We start from the raw sequence: 15,778 nt of genomic DNA, 5'->3' as shown, positions 1-15,778 counted from the left end.
TAGTCCACAACACTAGTCGCTACACGCGAAGATTTTACATCAGTATGGACGGTCCATACGGTTGACAACGACTATGCGTCTGAGAACAAGTCTGCTGATATTAATTATCGGCTCAGATTAGGATATGTGAACCATGAAAGATGGACCTCGACTACCATTTGACTGGTGGCCGCGGTGAGTAAGTGGTTTGCATTCTTCTTCCTTGACATAAAATTGAGATGAACCATGGAGAGCTGGATAAACCTCAGAGTGTGGCAAGGTGACTTTGATGGATAAAGGCCCATGGGATCGGCTATTACACCGAGACGGAAAGCTAAAAAGGCATAAATCTTCTTGTCAGTACAAATCAGAACCGTTCATGTTGTCATTGCACATGGGACGATTCTTGGTTTCCATTGATGCGCTATCGGAAGACGAGGTGGAATAACGATCAAGTCCATTCCTTTGGCTGCACAGGGCATTCCCTCTTCCCCAGCCGGACAAATGAGAGTAACCACTGCCACAAACAGCGGGAATCGAATTATGCGACTGGCTACGAGTATCTTTCCCTCATTAGTACATGCCAATTTTCCCACGCACTCCGATCATGCGCCACACTTTTTTGTTTCATGTCCTCGGCTTGTTCTTGTAGGTTGAGTAGCAAAAGTCATCTACCACTCAATTCCACTGAACTGCTGATTGTTGGCAACGTCATCTCCAGTACCCTCGGTAGCGGAGCCATCTTGGCCTTCGGCAGCGTCCTGGCTCTACCACTGGCTGTCCTTGGCCTCAGTGGCACCCCACTCACCAGTAGGAGCAGCAGCGGCGGCGGCGGCAGCACCACCCCACTCATCGGTGGCACCGTCCCAGTTACCGCCCTGGGCACCAGCGAAGCCAGGGGCGGAAGCCTGCCAGTCACCGCCAGACTCGGTGAAGCCAGTGGTGATGGCAGCGGGGCCAACCTCGTCAGCGGAGGGGAGCTTCTCCTCCTCGACCTTCTCCTCGGCCTCAGCCTCGGGGTCGCGGTCTAGCATAGTTTGTTAGTATACAATCATGGAATGTGAGTTATAGAGACCACAAGAAAGACATACAGAAGTACAGATCAACCATGACGTCCCAGGGAGTCTCGCGGTTGTAGATGGTACCACGGAGACGGAGGACCTCACGGGCGAGCATCCACCAAACGGTACCAATGGCGTGGCGACCCTTGTTGTTGGTGGGGATGGCGCAGTCAACGTACTCGGTGGGAGAGTCGGTGTCAGCAAGGGCAATGACGGGAATGTTGACGTAGGAAGCCTCCTTGATGGCCTGGGCGTCGGTACGGGGGTCGGTGACGACGATCAGACGGGGCTCCTTGAAGGAACGGGTGATGTAGTTGGTGAAGGAACCGGGGGTGAAACGACCGGCAATGGCGGTGGCACCGGTGTGAGCGGCGAACTTGAGGACGGCACGCTGACCGTAGGGACGGGCAGAGATAACACAGACATCGGCGGGGTTGTCGATGGCGGCGATGATACGGGCAGCGAGGACAATCTTCTCCCTGAGCACGAAAAATCAAATTAGTCAATTGCGCGCGCGCGACGCCACAAAGAAGCGGCTGCTGGAGTCTCTCGTCTTCATACCAGGTCTTGCCAACGTTGATAACGTTGACACCGTCGGCACGGGTCTTCCACAGGTAGGGCTCCATGTGCACCTGCAGGTTGCGGGAACCGAGGTGGCTCTGGGAGGCCAGGAGCATCTCAATGTCCTGGGAGGTGGCGTTGAAGATCGCCGGCAGGTTGGAGGGAGCCATCTTGATGATTTGGTCGCGACTGCGAGGACGGTGTGCGGTCAAGATGGGTGTTGTGGTGGTGGGTTGAGGGAGACAAAGAAGTGAAGTCGGGACGCAGTCGCGAACTTTTCTTTGGCCTTGAAGCTATTTTCGAGGGCCGATCAACTTTTGTGGGCAGGGTTTTTTTGCGTGGATTGGGCCAAGCGCTACAAGTGGGGCTGATTTCTGCCGCTGTTGACCTTTTGCAAGCAAAGTGCCTCGAGGTACTTGGTATAGTAGTTGCTATGGCTCCAGAGACGATGCCAGTGAAATTTTGCTGAATATCTACAGTTTAGTTAAATGTTCATTTAAATCTTTTAGAATAGCTATGAGTATATCATTATAAATTATTATACAATCTGAATCCCTCTTTTACGGCTTCTGAGGCGGTAAATTTCCCAAATGTCATGTCAAGAAAGGTACTTGTGGCCCTCCAACTAATGCTTTTCTGAGCGCAAGCCACATTTATTGGAAAACTGTGGCTGGTGGAATTTAGCTTACAGCCCAAGACCGATTGAAATGAGGCGCATGCTGGTACCTATCAAAGCTTGGCAAAAAAGTTATCGAACGGCCCCGAGTCGCATTGTAGATCCGGCCGTGGTCTGAAGGCATCTCCATGTGAACGAGTAGCATCATCGCCCAGTAAACTCGCCATGTCGCACCGGATAACAGGCGTACAGCGCCTCAGTGGCGCCATTAACGGTGAGCTTCAACGACTTGATGTATAACAAGCCGGCAAATTCGCTGATCAGCTGTCCCAGTGTGCCTACGCCCAACGCCGCAGACAACACCCTCCATCCTGCCCCTGACCCAGGTAGCCAGTCTTTCGACCAAGGAGAAGAAGCGCATTGCCAAGCAGGATCCGTACCGATGGCAACAAATGCAACAGCGCAAGGCTGCACACGACACCATAAAACAGCGTTATCAACAAGAGCGCCAAGCGGCCCTCGGTGATTCGGTGCGAGGTATCGAGACGCCTTTTGTTGAGTCGTTCGATTCGGCTGGCCAGTCGCCGCTATCCGTCCCAAAGACCGATCACAACAACAACCCTATTGAGGAGCCGCACCCGCTCCCAACGAGCCCAGAGGTCCTGAACCACCTGGTAAGCAGGGCCGAGCTCGACGACGTCCTCAAGCATGCATACATCCTTACCAAGCCCACGGACGCCATCGAGGCCTTCGACGACCTTGCACTGAGGGAGGAAGCCCACGAAAAGAAACATGCCGTTGCTGTCGAGGCCATCAACCGTATCATGGACCTGAACAATGGTTCCGCCTTTGACAAGATGCACGCCAATATCAAACGCTGTGTTAACACGTTCGGCCGGCATCAGACAGATCTCACCATGAGACCCAAGGCGCTGGCTAGAGGGGTCAAGGCGGAGGAGCGCCCTGTGAGAGGCGGTCCAGATACTGGTAGCAGTGAGGTGCAGATCGCCATCCTGACGGCCAAGATCAGGGCACTAGCGAACCAGCTGGAGACGGGCAGAGGTTACAAGGACAAGGTTGGCAAACGAGATCTGCGGTTGCTTACGCACAGGAGGCAAAAGCTCCTGCAGTATATGGAGCGCAAGGAGAGAGGAAGCGATAGGTGGTATCACCTGATCGAGAAACTTGGATTGAGCCCTGCTACTTACAAGGGTCAGATCACGTTGTAGAACACCTCGCGGCGATCGAGTGTACATGGGCCAGCATATGTATTATACCAATATCGCATATTTCGAGAAGGGGGGTCGAAGGCATTGTAATATGCTATGTACAATACAGAAGAAGCTCGATTTTGAATGAGCCACGATTCCACCACGACCTTTCTATCAATTCTGAAGTGCCGATTACGCCGAAATAACTAACAAAACCATTCATGCTACAACGATCCATCTTTGGTATTTCCGGATAAACTCAATAATGCTACAAATGCAAAGGCTACTGGAGAATAGGAATGGGCAGCAGCGAGGTTTAGAAGACGCTGATGTAGTTGCCGATTCTCTCCTTCTGGTTCTGAGCTATGCATTCAGCAATCCAGGTGATGTTGCGAATTTCCTGCGTTCCACGTTAGGGATTGGTTCAAACACTCGACAGCTGGACTTGATTTTGCGACATACCTGTTCCCTGAGCTTTACCCAGGCGTACACGATTGCAAAGCTGAATTGCCTTGTAAAGGCACTCTTGCTAATCTGCATCTCCTTTTCGTAGAACATATCTTCCAAGCTGCGGCTGTCATTGCCCCCAGAACCTCCGGCCATGTTACCTGGGCCAGACGGACCACCACCCAGGCCTGCCGCATCGAAAAAGTTCTTGTAGTCGCCCACTCCGTCTACGGCCAATCTCACGCCCTCAAAGTCGTCTGCGCGAGACAGCATCAATGTTCCCTCGGGATACAGACGGCCGAAAGAAGGGTATAGCTTCTTACGATCGCCCTTGCCCAGGTCGGTGCCAAAACTGTTGAGAGTGATGTTGATGGCTCGGCGATCTGCTTCAAACTCGAGAATCTCACTCATGACCTCGGAGGTTGGTGTACCGGCCATATCTGGCTCAGTGTTGACAAAGTTGTGGAAGTCTTCGAGATAGTTCTTGTAGAGGGTATTCCGTACGATCTCAATGTTGAGTTCGTCCAGATCTTGATGTGATAGAGAGCCCTTGAAGTAAGGGGCAAGAGGGGTTTCGATGAGCACGCTGTTGTAAAGCTCTTCGATATTGGTAGCCACGCAAAGAACGGGCATGGTTTCAAACCAGCCAAGTGGGTGGCAGCGCTCCAGCAGCTCGCGGGTGTCGCGTTCATGGAGGGTACCAGTGATGAGTAGTGCCACGTTATCGATCATGTAGCCATAGGTCAAGTAGTCCATGAATTTCGCGAGCGAGCCTACAGCATTGGCGCGCACATAACGGAACTCTGAAACAAGCTTGTCTGTCGTCTTGGAAGCCAGACTGGATGTGGAGGGATTCGGGGGCAACGAGCCTAGGAAGTCGCCATAGGCAGGACCGAGTTGGAGCTTGAGGTCTGACATCTTCAGTCAGCGGCCATCACCAAGTCAGGGGGCAAAGTTGGCAGCGCATACCATCAATAGTCTCGCATTGTGTCAGGTTGTTGTAGTTGGCGCTGGTGAGCAAACTGTTCCGATATCCTCGGACAATGCCCTCAATGTAGCTACGTAAGTCAAGTCATGTTAGCACAGGTGACAATCCTGGAATGACGCTGGTTTCTCACCCGTTGTTCACGTTGAATAGCAGACCCTCCATTTTGACGGTTATATCTGCTGTAGCACCGATGACCTTGTCGACGTCAACTGTTATCTCTGCCTGGCGGGAAGGGAATCAAGCGATGAATGGTGATGCCGATGGTCCAACTACTAGGTAGGGTGCCAGCTGCGCGCACTGCAAGCTCACCTGCAACCTGACCAAGGTGCTTTTCGAGGAGCCTCTTGACGTTGCTCGAGACCCACTCTGGCTGGGAGCTCGCCTCACCCTGCACCGTGCGTCACCGCCTACCCCTCAGAGACTAGCGCCACTAATACCCACCTTGGGAAAAATTGGTACTTTCCAATCCGCTTTGGTCAAGCTCCAAAGCAGAAAAAAAATTATCGTCGGAAAAAACTGCCTGCATCAATTGGGACTTTAGCCAGCGAAAGGCCCATTTCTTCCCTTTCAACATCCTTATAGACCTAACCCCCCCAACCCACAGGAGGCTATACGATACTTTTATCGACTTCAGCACTTAGACCTGTAGTCTTAGGATCAGTATCGATTTGCCTGCAAACATGGGTCTCTTCGTGTTGGCAGAGACGCCTGCGGGGTGAGTTTTGTCTCGAGGCTTCAGCGTCGACGGTTTCAAAAAATACTGACTGTGTGGCAGTTATGGTCTCTTCAAGGCCAAGGACAAGAAGCTCTTGTCTAATGGCAACATTGCCTCGCAGCTCAACAGCCCGGATGCGATCAATTCCATGTAAGCATTGTCTTGAGCGCCTCGCCATGGCCCATCTCGAAGAGTAGCCAGCTCACCTATGCCACAGGTTGTCGTTGAAGAAGATGATCAAGTTCGAGGATTCGGCTCAGGCTTTGGGCGAATACAGCTCCCTTACTGAGGGAAAGGTTACGCCCATGTTGCAGCAACTTTTGGACGACATCAAGGACGAGCGCAAGTCATCTCTGGCTGTGGCAGACCCCAAGCTCGGCGCTGCCATCAACGTTCTGCCTCAACTCCAGATCACTCCGGTCTCCGACTCCTCGACGACCGACCTGTTCCGAGCCATCAAGACCTACCTCCCAGAGCTGTTCCCCGACCTGTCTGGTGATTACTTGGGCAACATGGCCCTGGCTCTTTCCCACTCTATTTCGCGACACAAGCTGAAGTTCTCCGCCGACAAGGTCGATGTCATGATTGTTTCGGCCATTAAGCTGTTGGATGACTTGGACAAGGAATTGAACAACTATGCTATGAGAGTCAAGGAGTGGTACGGATGGCATTTCCCCGAGATGGACCGTATCGTCAACGACAACCTGGCCTACGCCCGCATCATCATGGCCATGGGAACGCGTGACAATGCCGCCAACACCGACCTGTCCGAGATCCTCCCCGAGGACATTGAGCAGAGACTTAAGTCTGGCGCTGAAGTCTCCATGGGTACTGAGATTGGCGAGTTCGACCTCGAGAACATCAAGCTCCTTGCCGAGCAGGTCATTAGCTTCACCGAGTACCGTCAAGAGTTGTCGCAATACCTCACCTCGCGTATGAAGGCCATTGCACCCAACATGACCGAGCTCATTGGTGAGCTGGTTGGTGCTCGTCTGATTGCCCACGCCGGCTCCCTCATGAAGCTCGCCAAGTCCCCTGGTTCCACCATCCAGATTCTTGGTGCCGAGAAGGCGCTTTTCCGCGCTCTCAAGACCAAGCACGACACTCCCAAGTACGGTCTCATCTACCACGCCTCGCTTGTCGGCCAGGCTACTGGCAAGAACAAGGGAAAGATTGCCCGTATGCTGTCTGCCAAGGCTGCTCTTGCCCTCCGCGTTGATGCCCTCTCTGAGCTGAGCGCCGAGGGTGTCGATGGCGCCGATATTGCCATTGACGACGAGGAGAGAGCCGAGCTCGGTATCCGATCTCGCATCAAGCTCGAGAACGCTCTGCGCAGACTCGAGGGTAAGCCCATCCAGACCAAGGGTACCAAGATTGCCCCCACCGGCACTGGCTCCAAGTTCGAGGTCAAGCCCTCGAGAAACTACAACGCCGATGCCGACGGTGTCGCCAAGCCCCTGATCCAAGAGGTCGAGGACACACCCATGGCTGATGCCGACGAGGACGAGTCGGATGACGACTCCGAGGCCGAGAAGAAGGCGGCCAAGGAAGCCAAGCGCAAGGCCAAGGAGGAGAAGAAGGCGGCCAAGGAGAAGAGGAAATCCGGAGCCACCGAGATTGCCCCGCCCACACCCCAACAGCCCAAGACTCTGACGGAAGCCGACTTTGAGCGCCTCGCTATTGACGCTGGCATCTCCGTCTCCAAGTTCAAGAGGAAGTACGAGCGCGGCGACGTCAAGCTCGACGCCGATGGCACACCGTCGGTCGTGAGCAAGAAGGAGCTCAAGAAGCAGCGCAAGGAGGAAGAGGCCGAGGAGGAGGACGCCGCCGTTGCCGAGGACACGAGCAGCAAGAAGAGGAGGCGCTCCGATATCAACGGCACTGAGAAGGAAAGCAAGAAGAGCAAGAAGGCCAAGAAGGAGAAGTCGTAAATCTTTGTATGACGGCTCTGTCTCTATTTTCTTGGTTTTGGTTGTACAAAAAAAGCTTGCTTGTCTCTCCCGTCGTTGTTATTTGGTTTTGAAATTCATTCTCGAGTCTTTCATCAGTCTCCACGGATATGGCGTTAAGGGCGGTTTGGTCGGTCATACCATTGGTTTGCAGGAGTCATTTCACTAGCTACATAATGAAAGGACAATGACTTTTCTAAAATTTCGCATTTGACTATCTTTATCATCTCGTATATCTGACTGACTCCCTTGATAACATCGTGAACTGAATCCCGACACCCTCTGAATCTACGAAACATGACCAAATGATTAGTCTGCTATCATTACTACCGAGTCATACCCACGGGTTCCCAAATGTAATTTGAATCTCAAGTTCCACCCATAAACTAAATGGAGTCGGTGTGAAAAATTTTCTGTCTTCCCTCTCCTAGCCAGCCTCACCGTCAAGTACCTCCATAGGCGACGACTGTTCCAACAAGCAGTTAAACAAACAATCCGATATGGTGTAGTGGCTAACATATGACGCTCTCAACCTGAACCGTCATGCCCGGGGTTCGATTCCCCGTGTCGGAGCTTGCAAACTGATCTCATTCCTCTCTTTATTCCGATATGGTGTAGTGGCTAACATATGACGCTCTCAACTTTGAACCGTCATGCCCGGGGTTCGATTCCCCGTGTCGGAGTTATCACACGATCAGTTTATTTTTTTGCTGGTGTCTTTCTTCTTTCCTTCTCCCTCTCCTTTTGGGCCTTGTCCTTATTGTTCTGTTTTCGATTATTCAAATAATGCATAAGCTTTCTCTACACACAAGTGCTGACCCTTTACGAGAAAAATAAAACATGACATTGTTTTTGATAACAGTTTGATTATATCGCTGGTATGCATTTGATTTTAACTGAACGGAATTTGACTATCATTGAATTCACATAAAAAGGACCAAACCAGATGCCGCACTGTCATATGTGTTTACATTGACAAATCTATGGAGCTAAATCTATATTATCTTGTTCTTGGCCACCTTTCAATCGGATCTCTCTTCAGGTATCAAAGTTACTTCACGCGGCATCGCCTCCCGTGACACATTCATTCTCTTTCTTCCTATGGGTATCAATTGCGCCTGTGTTATGCGCTTCAACTCGTTCCAATGAGATTCTCAATCTCTTGACCACTGATAAAAGGCTCAGCTGGCGACCTAACAAATGAGATGGAATTTAAGAACGAAGACACCCCGACTCCTGTGCTCAATAAATGCAAAACTGCATCTAGCTCTGTGTGGATGATGCGTCGGACCAAATGCATCATCTGCGGGGGGAAAAGTGAAAGGAACAGTAATAGTGGTATGATGATTATGTGGTGAACAGCGCAGTAGTCACACAGTATAGCGGACGCTGCCTAGTATCAAGAGATGGGGAAAAGAAGTTGTGCATGTATAGTCACAAGCGTACTAATACAGGAATGTCTGCGTGAGCTGTTGCATGTTCTATGTTAACAGACGATGCGTGTAAATGCAAGTAGAAAATAGCGCGTAGGCGGGCGGTCCGATTAGTACATATTGTACACTGTTGTAGATGTAGGCTTCGATCGTCATTCGTCAATTTGAAAGTACGGGATCCGTCTTTCTGTATCATTGTGTGAGTTGTGGTTCAATGCTCTCCGAGTGTCGGCGGATGTCGTCGTCATCGAGAGCGCTCATCCACAGACATCTCTCAGTAATGCCTTCAATGGGCTGGAACTGATAGTATGTGCTTGCCTCCAGGAGTCGAAGCAACGTCTTGACCACCGAGGCTGCGATGCGGCATCGTTCAAAATTGACCAACGGTGGCGTGGTGGGGGAGCTGGCAATCTCAGAGGGCCGCTGAGCATTGAAGAGAAGGTCATGGGTATAGATGCCCACAAAGGGAATGCAGCCAACCTCGGTCTCTGTAGCACCGCCTTCCATTTCAATGCGCAGATTGTAGAAATTCTTTGTTGGTGACACCAGACTCTCAAGGTCATTCAGGATCCGCATATCTTGAGGTGGGATCAGGCTCCATGTTCTTGTCAATCGAGCAATCTCATTCGATGTCAACGCAATCGTGATTTGGCTCATGGTGGCGAAATTGCGATATCTCCTGCAATGTGCCGCAATGTGAAGGTACTTGACGATGCAACGAGCGCGTTCCGTGTCGTCCTTCGTCAGGACAATCTCCGAGATGGCCCATTTCACCATGATGTTGAATCGTGCGACAACAACCTCAACGCCACGGGCGTCGCTGTTACGCAGAAAATCGACCCATGATCTGGAGTTGGAGTGAGAGTTCTTCCACTGCATATCGATGAGCTCCTTCCAGTCGACTTCATTCAGCGCATCCTTCTCGATGAGAGTAAACTGCTGTGCGAGGATGTCCGAATCAAAAGCCAGAATGAAGGGCAAATGGACTGAAAATTTCTGTGATAGTTCATCCTCAGGCCCCCAAGATTTGTGCAAGGCACCTCGACTATCAGCAAGATCGTTTGCATGGCCCATCTTCTGCTGATGCATGGCAAGTGTCGGTGTAACCTCGGGTGTCGGCGGTAGCGGTTTCTGTGACCAAATTTGATGATCCTGGAGCTGTGGTTCGCGCATCGATTCGGGGGGCGACATCTTCAAAGCTTGAGCCAAAGTCATCGGAGGGGACGGAGGTCTGCCTTGTGGCGGGGGAGGCACATCGTCAGTGCTAAGATCAAACAGTACTTGGCTGTCAATCTCCGTAAGGTTCTGGTCGATGGCATGATGATTTGGCTGTTCGGCATGAATGATTTGCAAAGACAATTCGGATGACAAGTCTGACTCGTTGTCACTCTCAACGTCCAAGAATGATAGGACCTCTGCCGGCGAGGATATGTCCCTTGGAACGGTCTCGCCAGGAGGGATCTTCTCAAGACTCTCGGTCTTAGTTACGATTTCATATGCCGAAGGTCCAAAATATGATTTGGCTGCCCCTCCAGCGCCAGGTGTTTGCTCGTCTTCATCGTCGAAAACCGATTGATCAGTCCATTGTTGATTGGGCGTCTTGCTGCGGCCATCGTCGGTCAAACCTCTTTCTAGCAGCGGGATAGAGTTGTAAGACTCCCGAGAGCCTTCAGACAGGAAGGACATGACTTCAGCATTTCGGGGAACTTCTAGCGTGGCAAGAGATTCCGGCGCTGTAAGAGACGGAGATTGTGGCGCCTCATCGTTGACAACATGCTGATGACGATGTCTGACCTTCTCGGGGGTGTTGTGTTCAATTGGGCTCTCCTCAAGTGGCTCAGGACCGATCTCCGCAAATTGGGGCGCAGGCACATCTTGCGGTTCTATCGAGAGCTTCCTGCCTTCAAGCTTGGCTAGTGCTGATTCAATGCCTCCATCATCATCTATGTCGTCAGGAATTTGCGCAAGCTTTTGCGCTTCAGCTTCAAATGATGGTCGCAAGACAGGCTTGGAGGAGTGAGTGCTAAAAAGTGACAAAGGATGCTTGGGTTTCTCTGCCATGGCGCCCAAGGAAAAGACATCTGCCCGGTGTTGCGAATAGTCACTCCCAAAAACGTCAACGTAGCCCTCAGAGTCTCTTACTGGGCTTCGAAGGTAGGAACTCCTCAAGGATTCCGAGTAAGTCGTCAAAGACCCTGCCGATCGCGATCTATGCAAAGGAAAGGCATCAAGATCTGCAATATTTTGTGCACCTCGAAGGTCACCGCCTGGACGCCGACGAAGAACTCGAAGTGGTTGAGGCATTATTTCCGAAACTCTCGACTCTTCAGATACCGTCGTCGCATCGAAACTCCTAAGTGTCGACCGGGGAAAGGCACTGTTGATCGAGGCCCACCTACGATGCGACAAAGAATGTTGCGATCGGAAGCTGCGACTGGAGCGTTGACGTAGGTGTCCCCTGTGTCGCAAGGCAGACAGTGGTGGTCGGTTAGGGGTTTGCTGGATTGATATCATTGATGGATGACCAAGTGAAGGCTGAGTGCTAGTATACTCCGACGGTGTCCTGGTCTTCAAGGTGGCCAAATCTGGAATGAAAGGTGGCAGCGGATTTGCTTCCAAAGATGGCTCAACGACGTGCTGACTTAGTATGTAAGACGACCTTCTTGGAATGTCGGTCGTGTACAGGCTTGGTGGAGTGGTCGGAGGCGTAGGGTCGGCACCTCCTCCGGGCAAGAAGCTATCAGCAAATGCTTCTACTGATGCGTTCAGCGCTGGCATCAATGGTAGAGCCCCGGTCATAGCAGGCACATCCGGGGGCGCGGTGCCGTCCACAATGACAATGGACTTGCTTCCCTGGGTTATTGCTGTATCGCTGAGAGGTCGATTGTCCAACGCTGCATGGAGGTCGAATGATGAGTCCAGGTGCGCAGCTGAGTACTCAATATCTGTACCAGTGACCTTGTGTGCACTGCCGGTCGCACTTTTTTCACTCGCATTTGCAGTTGCATCTTCGCGCACAGCCTTCTTGAAGTCCTCGGCGATTTCTGCTCCTAGTATATCAATCCTGACAGCCGGCCGAAATCCATTCGGACGCAGTGGACGTGCCTGTGGTACAACGGCTGTCCCAGGGATCCGGTTGGTGGTTACTCCGCGAGGGCCAAGCGGGCCAACGCCATTCGGCCCCTGGCCTCGGTGACTCAACGCTCTCCGCACACTTCCGAGGAGTTTCTTCATGCCCGGGCCAGACATTGCAGATGCACCTTTGTTGGCATGAATGCCCTCGAGTTGATGTTGCGGTTCAAAGTATGCAGTATTTCTGCTCGTCAATGAGCCGGCTGTTGGCATGACATCAACGAAAGCCTGGCCCGGAGGTAGCAGATTGCCTCGAACCAAACTTCCAGCATATGGAAGCGTCAGCAGAATCTCGGCGTTCTTTGAAAGGACCTTGTTGTTTGTTGTGGCGTAATCCCGCATGGAGTCCGTCAGACTATTGTTGCGCTTGTGATTTGGCTGTTGAGCTCTTACGCGCTTCCCAGAGAGTGCACGAGGAGTCGAGGCAATTGGATCCGGGTTATTGTAGATGGAAGTGGGGTCCACTGGATGAGCCCCGAGCGGTCGTTTGGCAGGGTCGGCTGGCGTCCGCAGGCTCTTAGTTGGAAACGAGCACGAGATAACGTCCATACTGCCAATGCTTGTTGGTGATGCTGCATGGCGTCTAAAGGATTCTATGGCCTCGTTTCGTTGCCGAGCTGAGGCGGGTCTTTCGTCTCCATGAAGAATGGAGTCGATGTGGCCAGCCCTGTCGATAACCTGGGCAAAGCTTGAATCCACACGTGGCTCTTCATGGTTAAAGTCAAAGTCTTGGAGCCGAGGCAAAACACTGTCTTCGTTTTCCCATACGCTAGGATCGAGGGTCGGATCACGGTGACCAGCAATACCTCCGGGGGCAATAGGGACTTCGGGTCCTAGGCCGGAATCAAAGTCGGGTCCGTCCCAATACTGAGCACAAATGCGCCTCCAACATTTCTTGAGCTCTGCCAGAACCTTAATCTGGGCCTTTTGTGCAAGTGACTGCTGGGACAGCTCATCGACGAAATCGTTTAGTTGATTGCAGAATAGGACTCGAAGCTGGTAGTCAACCATGAAGTCGTCGACAAAATAGTTTAGAATCCAATGCCGGATAGCAACAAAAGTCCTCACTCTGACAATCATTCCAACTTCATCTGACCGAGCAATTGCCCATCTGAGCCTGGCAATCAACATCTGAACCAAGTCGGCCGTCCCGAGGAATGCGCGAAAGGTGAGGAAGAAGTCTGATATCAGTTCATAGTCCAAGAAACTTGGTGATGTTATTTCTGCGACCAGACGAGGAGGTGTCGCGGCTGTCACTGCGCCATTCCCAGACGCGTAGCGTACAATCAACTTATCGTCGCAGCCGGGCTTGAAGGTCAAGGCGTCAAACATGCTCGGTTCGATGACGACGAAGGTAGAGGCGTAGACAGTAGGAGCTGGCCCCAGAAACCTAGGCGATGTAGGACTGTAGAGCTGCGGCGACAAGAATGGCACATGGCTCAAAGAAATCGGACTTGGCTTCCTCGAACTCATGGCCTCTGGGTGTAAGGAATTGATATCACTGGCGCCTCTTTGAGATTTCTGAAAAAACGAGACATTGCTCGAGCGGGGATCTTCTGTGGGCGCATACGATGAACCCCGGATGAGGGCTGTGCCACGCAAGGTGAAGCGAGGGTTGCCAATCTTCCATGATGGAATGTTGATATCAAGCAATGGCGCACCGTCGAGGCCGATATCCTCAGTAGTCTTGGCCTTGACCTCGTCTTTCGGCTTCGTGATTACAACCTTGAATCCCCCAGCCTCGGATTCGTGAGCGATACTGATATCTTGCACAGTCGAATCAGACATGGCGCGGCGATGTTTGGGTCGCCCCGTAGGCTTCCCAAGAGTCAGGAACGACTTTTTCTTCTTGATCGTGAATGGCGACGAGGGCGTATTGAGAGGTGTGGTTGCCCATTGACCGGAGAGAATCTCACTGGCTTCCTCCTTCTCTTTCTGCTTCTCCTGCTTAGGACTAGCCAGGGCATCAAAGCCTGCCGTGCTTGGTGGCGTCAGGGGAAACACAAAATTAGGTTGAGGATACCGCTGGTTAGCGGGTCGAATCGTTGGCCTGTAACATTGTAAGCACTTTTTCAAATTACACAACAAATAAATGCTTGGAAAAGGAACGATTTGGGTTGATCTCCGAGCCGTCAAAAAGCGTAGGACTCGTACGGAGCTCTTGCGCAACCTACCTCAGATATATCTTGCCATTGTGGCCCACATTGGCAACTGTGAACTGCCTGCCTTCGCGACTAGCAGAGCCTCCGTCTGGCGTAAGATCCCATTTTTCGGCGTCGGAGCCTTTCCTGAGTCTTCCCAACTTCTCGTCTTCTCCGATAGTTCTTCTTTCAATAGCGGGGACAAGAGGTTTTGTGCCAATATTCGGCGACATCCCTGCCTTCATCTTTGCATTCTTGTCTGACATACTTCCTAGAAGGTCTGGTAGTGACCTTTTGGTCGTTGAATCTCGTGAAGCACCTGCTTTCTGCATCCTCTGGGTTCGACTCTTGGTCGACAGATCTCGCCGTGGTGGCAGGCGTGCGCCGGCCGAATTGAATCGCGCCGGCGCCGGCGGGTTGGATGCGAGAGGATTTACCTCCATGGTCTCGTTACGGCGCAGCAGCAGAGCGCAGTCTGCTTCGAACTTGGTAATCGCAGTAATGCATTGACGGGAAAGCGCGTCGTGAGGAATAATGAAGGACAAGGGAAAAAAAAAAGAGAAGAAGATTCAAGCTGGATTCCTTGCGCCCAACTGACGTGGGGCGGCAATGGCTTCGTCTACCGTCGAAAAATGTGCTTGCACGTTTCTCAGGACGTCAATGCCATGGAGGGACGACTTCCTTGCTGTTTCTTTCCCTTAGCGGATCGGTATTCGTTGTTGTCGTAGATCGCAGAAAGGGGCCTGCTTGTCCGGGGGTGTCCGGGTGCGCTTGAATAGGCAGCGCGCACACAGACGAAACTCGACAACGGCGTGGCAGCGCAGGGCCTCAAAACATGGAAGAGGACCCCTTGAGATATCGCCTGTTGTCGCGTGGGAATCGTGGTCTGGACAGGAAAATGGAGGCGACAAGAGAGTGAAAGTCCTCGTCGGAGTGGGTAGAGTTGGCAGAGGATCGACTGGGATGATGGATTCACACAGCAGGTCTGTTAGTTTTTAGTGGTAGGTAGGTGTACTAGGTACAGGCATGGACCGGGTCGCATCTGGGATCAATTGCTAATGGGGGGCGGACGAGCTTGATGCTTGACTAACGGGGTCGATTTGATGGGCGACCATGACCAGGTGAAAAAATAATAATAATTGGGGGGGTGACAGGGACGGGACGACCGCCGAGTCGACGCTAATGGCGAGCCCAAGGCTCAGTTTGGCAGTGGCTCGGAAGCCGGGGTGGGGGACCTTGAGAAGGGGGAGGCAACAAATTGAACTCGCAGCACCTGGCCTGGCTGGACCTTGATTGCTTTGATAAACTGGCAGGCTTCAAAGCTTGAGGCTGCATCCGGCCCTGCAGGTGCTTGGGACCCGACCGACTATGTACTGATGATGACTGTGAGAGTGTAAATTTACCAACAAATTAGAGTACTAGCTCAACTAGATCTCTTGGGGACTGCCTTTAACCTTGCAGGTCATGATGCCCCATACTTTGAGCGCTGTCTCGTGCCAGCGATCTCGCCGCTGTGCAAAATGAGTTTTACTGCCTTCATGTTCA

General features: G+C 52.1%; 5 protein-coding genes across 5 annotated transcripts; 2 read left to right on the top strand and 3 right to left on the bottom strand.

The window, feature by feature from the left end:
• Positions 1 to 746: 746 nt before the first annotated feature.
• On the bottom strand, positions 747 to 1,771 carry PFICI_09169 (40S ribosomal protein S0; the record flags this gene model as incomplete). Its single annotated transcript, XM_007837750.1, has 3 exons — positions 747 to 1,006; positions 1,071 to 1,519; positions 1,602 to 1,771. The coding sequence occupies 3 exons, from the start codon at positions 1,769 to 1,771 to the stop codon at positions 747 to 749; spliced, it is 879 nt and encodes a 292-aa protein (XP_007835941.1).
• A 671-nt stretch (positions 1,772 to 2,442) lies between these two features.
• PFICI_09168 (uncharacterized protein) lies at positions 2,443 to 3,446 on the top strand (the record flags this gene model as incomplete). Its single annotated transcript, XM_007837749.1, has 2 exons — positions 2,443 to 2,491; positions 2,551 to 3,446. 2 exons carry the CDS (start codon positions 2,443 to 2,445, stop codon positions 3,444 to 3,446), a joined length of 945 nt encoding a protein of 314 aa, XP_007835940.1.
• Positions 3,447 to 3,744: 298 nt separating this feature from the next.
• Positions 3,745 to 5,025, bottom strand: PFICI_09167 (V-type proton ATPase subunit d; the record flags this gene model as incomplete). Its single annotated transcript, XM_007837748.1, has 4 exons — positions 3,745 to 3,828; positions 3,891 to 4,786; positions 4,845 to 4,933; positions 4,994 to 5,025. 4 exons carry the CDS (start codon positions 5,023 to 5,025, stop codon positions 3,745 to 3,747), a joined length of 1,101 nt encoding a protein of 366 aa, XP_007835939.1.
• Positions 5,026 to 5,543: 518 nt separating this feature from the next.
• PFICI_09166 (Nucleolar protein 58) lies at positions 5,544 to 7,509 on the top strand (the record flags this gene model as incomplete). The annotated part of the gene is made up of 3 exons (XM_007837747.1): positions 5,544 to 5,578; positions 5,639 to 5,728; positions 5,796 to 7,509. 3 exons carry the CDS (start codon positions 5,544 to 5,546, stop codon positions 7,507 to 7,509), a joined length of 1,839 nt encoding a protein of 612 aa, XP_007835938.1.
• Positions 7,510 to 9,152: 1,643 nt separating this feature from the next.
• Positions 9,153 to 14,676, bottom strand: PFICI_09165 (uncharacterized protein; the record flags this gene model as incomplete). The annotated part of the gene is made up of 2 exons (XM_007837746.1): positions 9,153 to 14,142; positions 14,267 to 14,676. 2 exons carry the CDS (start codon positions 14,674 to 14,676, stop codon positions 9,153 to 9,155), a joined length of 5,400 nt encoding a protein of 1,799 aa, XP_007835937.1.
• Between the last annotated feature and the right edge of the window lie 1,102 nt (positions 14,677 to 15,778).

The sequence above is a fragment of the Pestalotiopsis fici genome, assembly GCF_000516985.1.
Source record: "Pestalotiopsis fici W106-1 unplaced genomic scaffold PFICI_Scf_6, whole genome shotgun sequence".
Taxonomy (NCBI): domain Eukaryota; kingdom Fungi; phylum Ascomycota; class Sordariomycetes; order Amphisphaeriales; family Sporocadaceae; genus Pestalotiopsis; species Pestalotiopsis fici.
The sequence above is the reverse complement of the archived record's forward strand: the minus strand, read 5'-3'. Positions and strand labels throughout refer to the sequence as shown.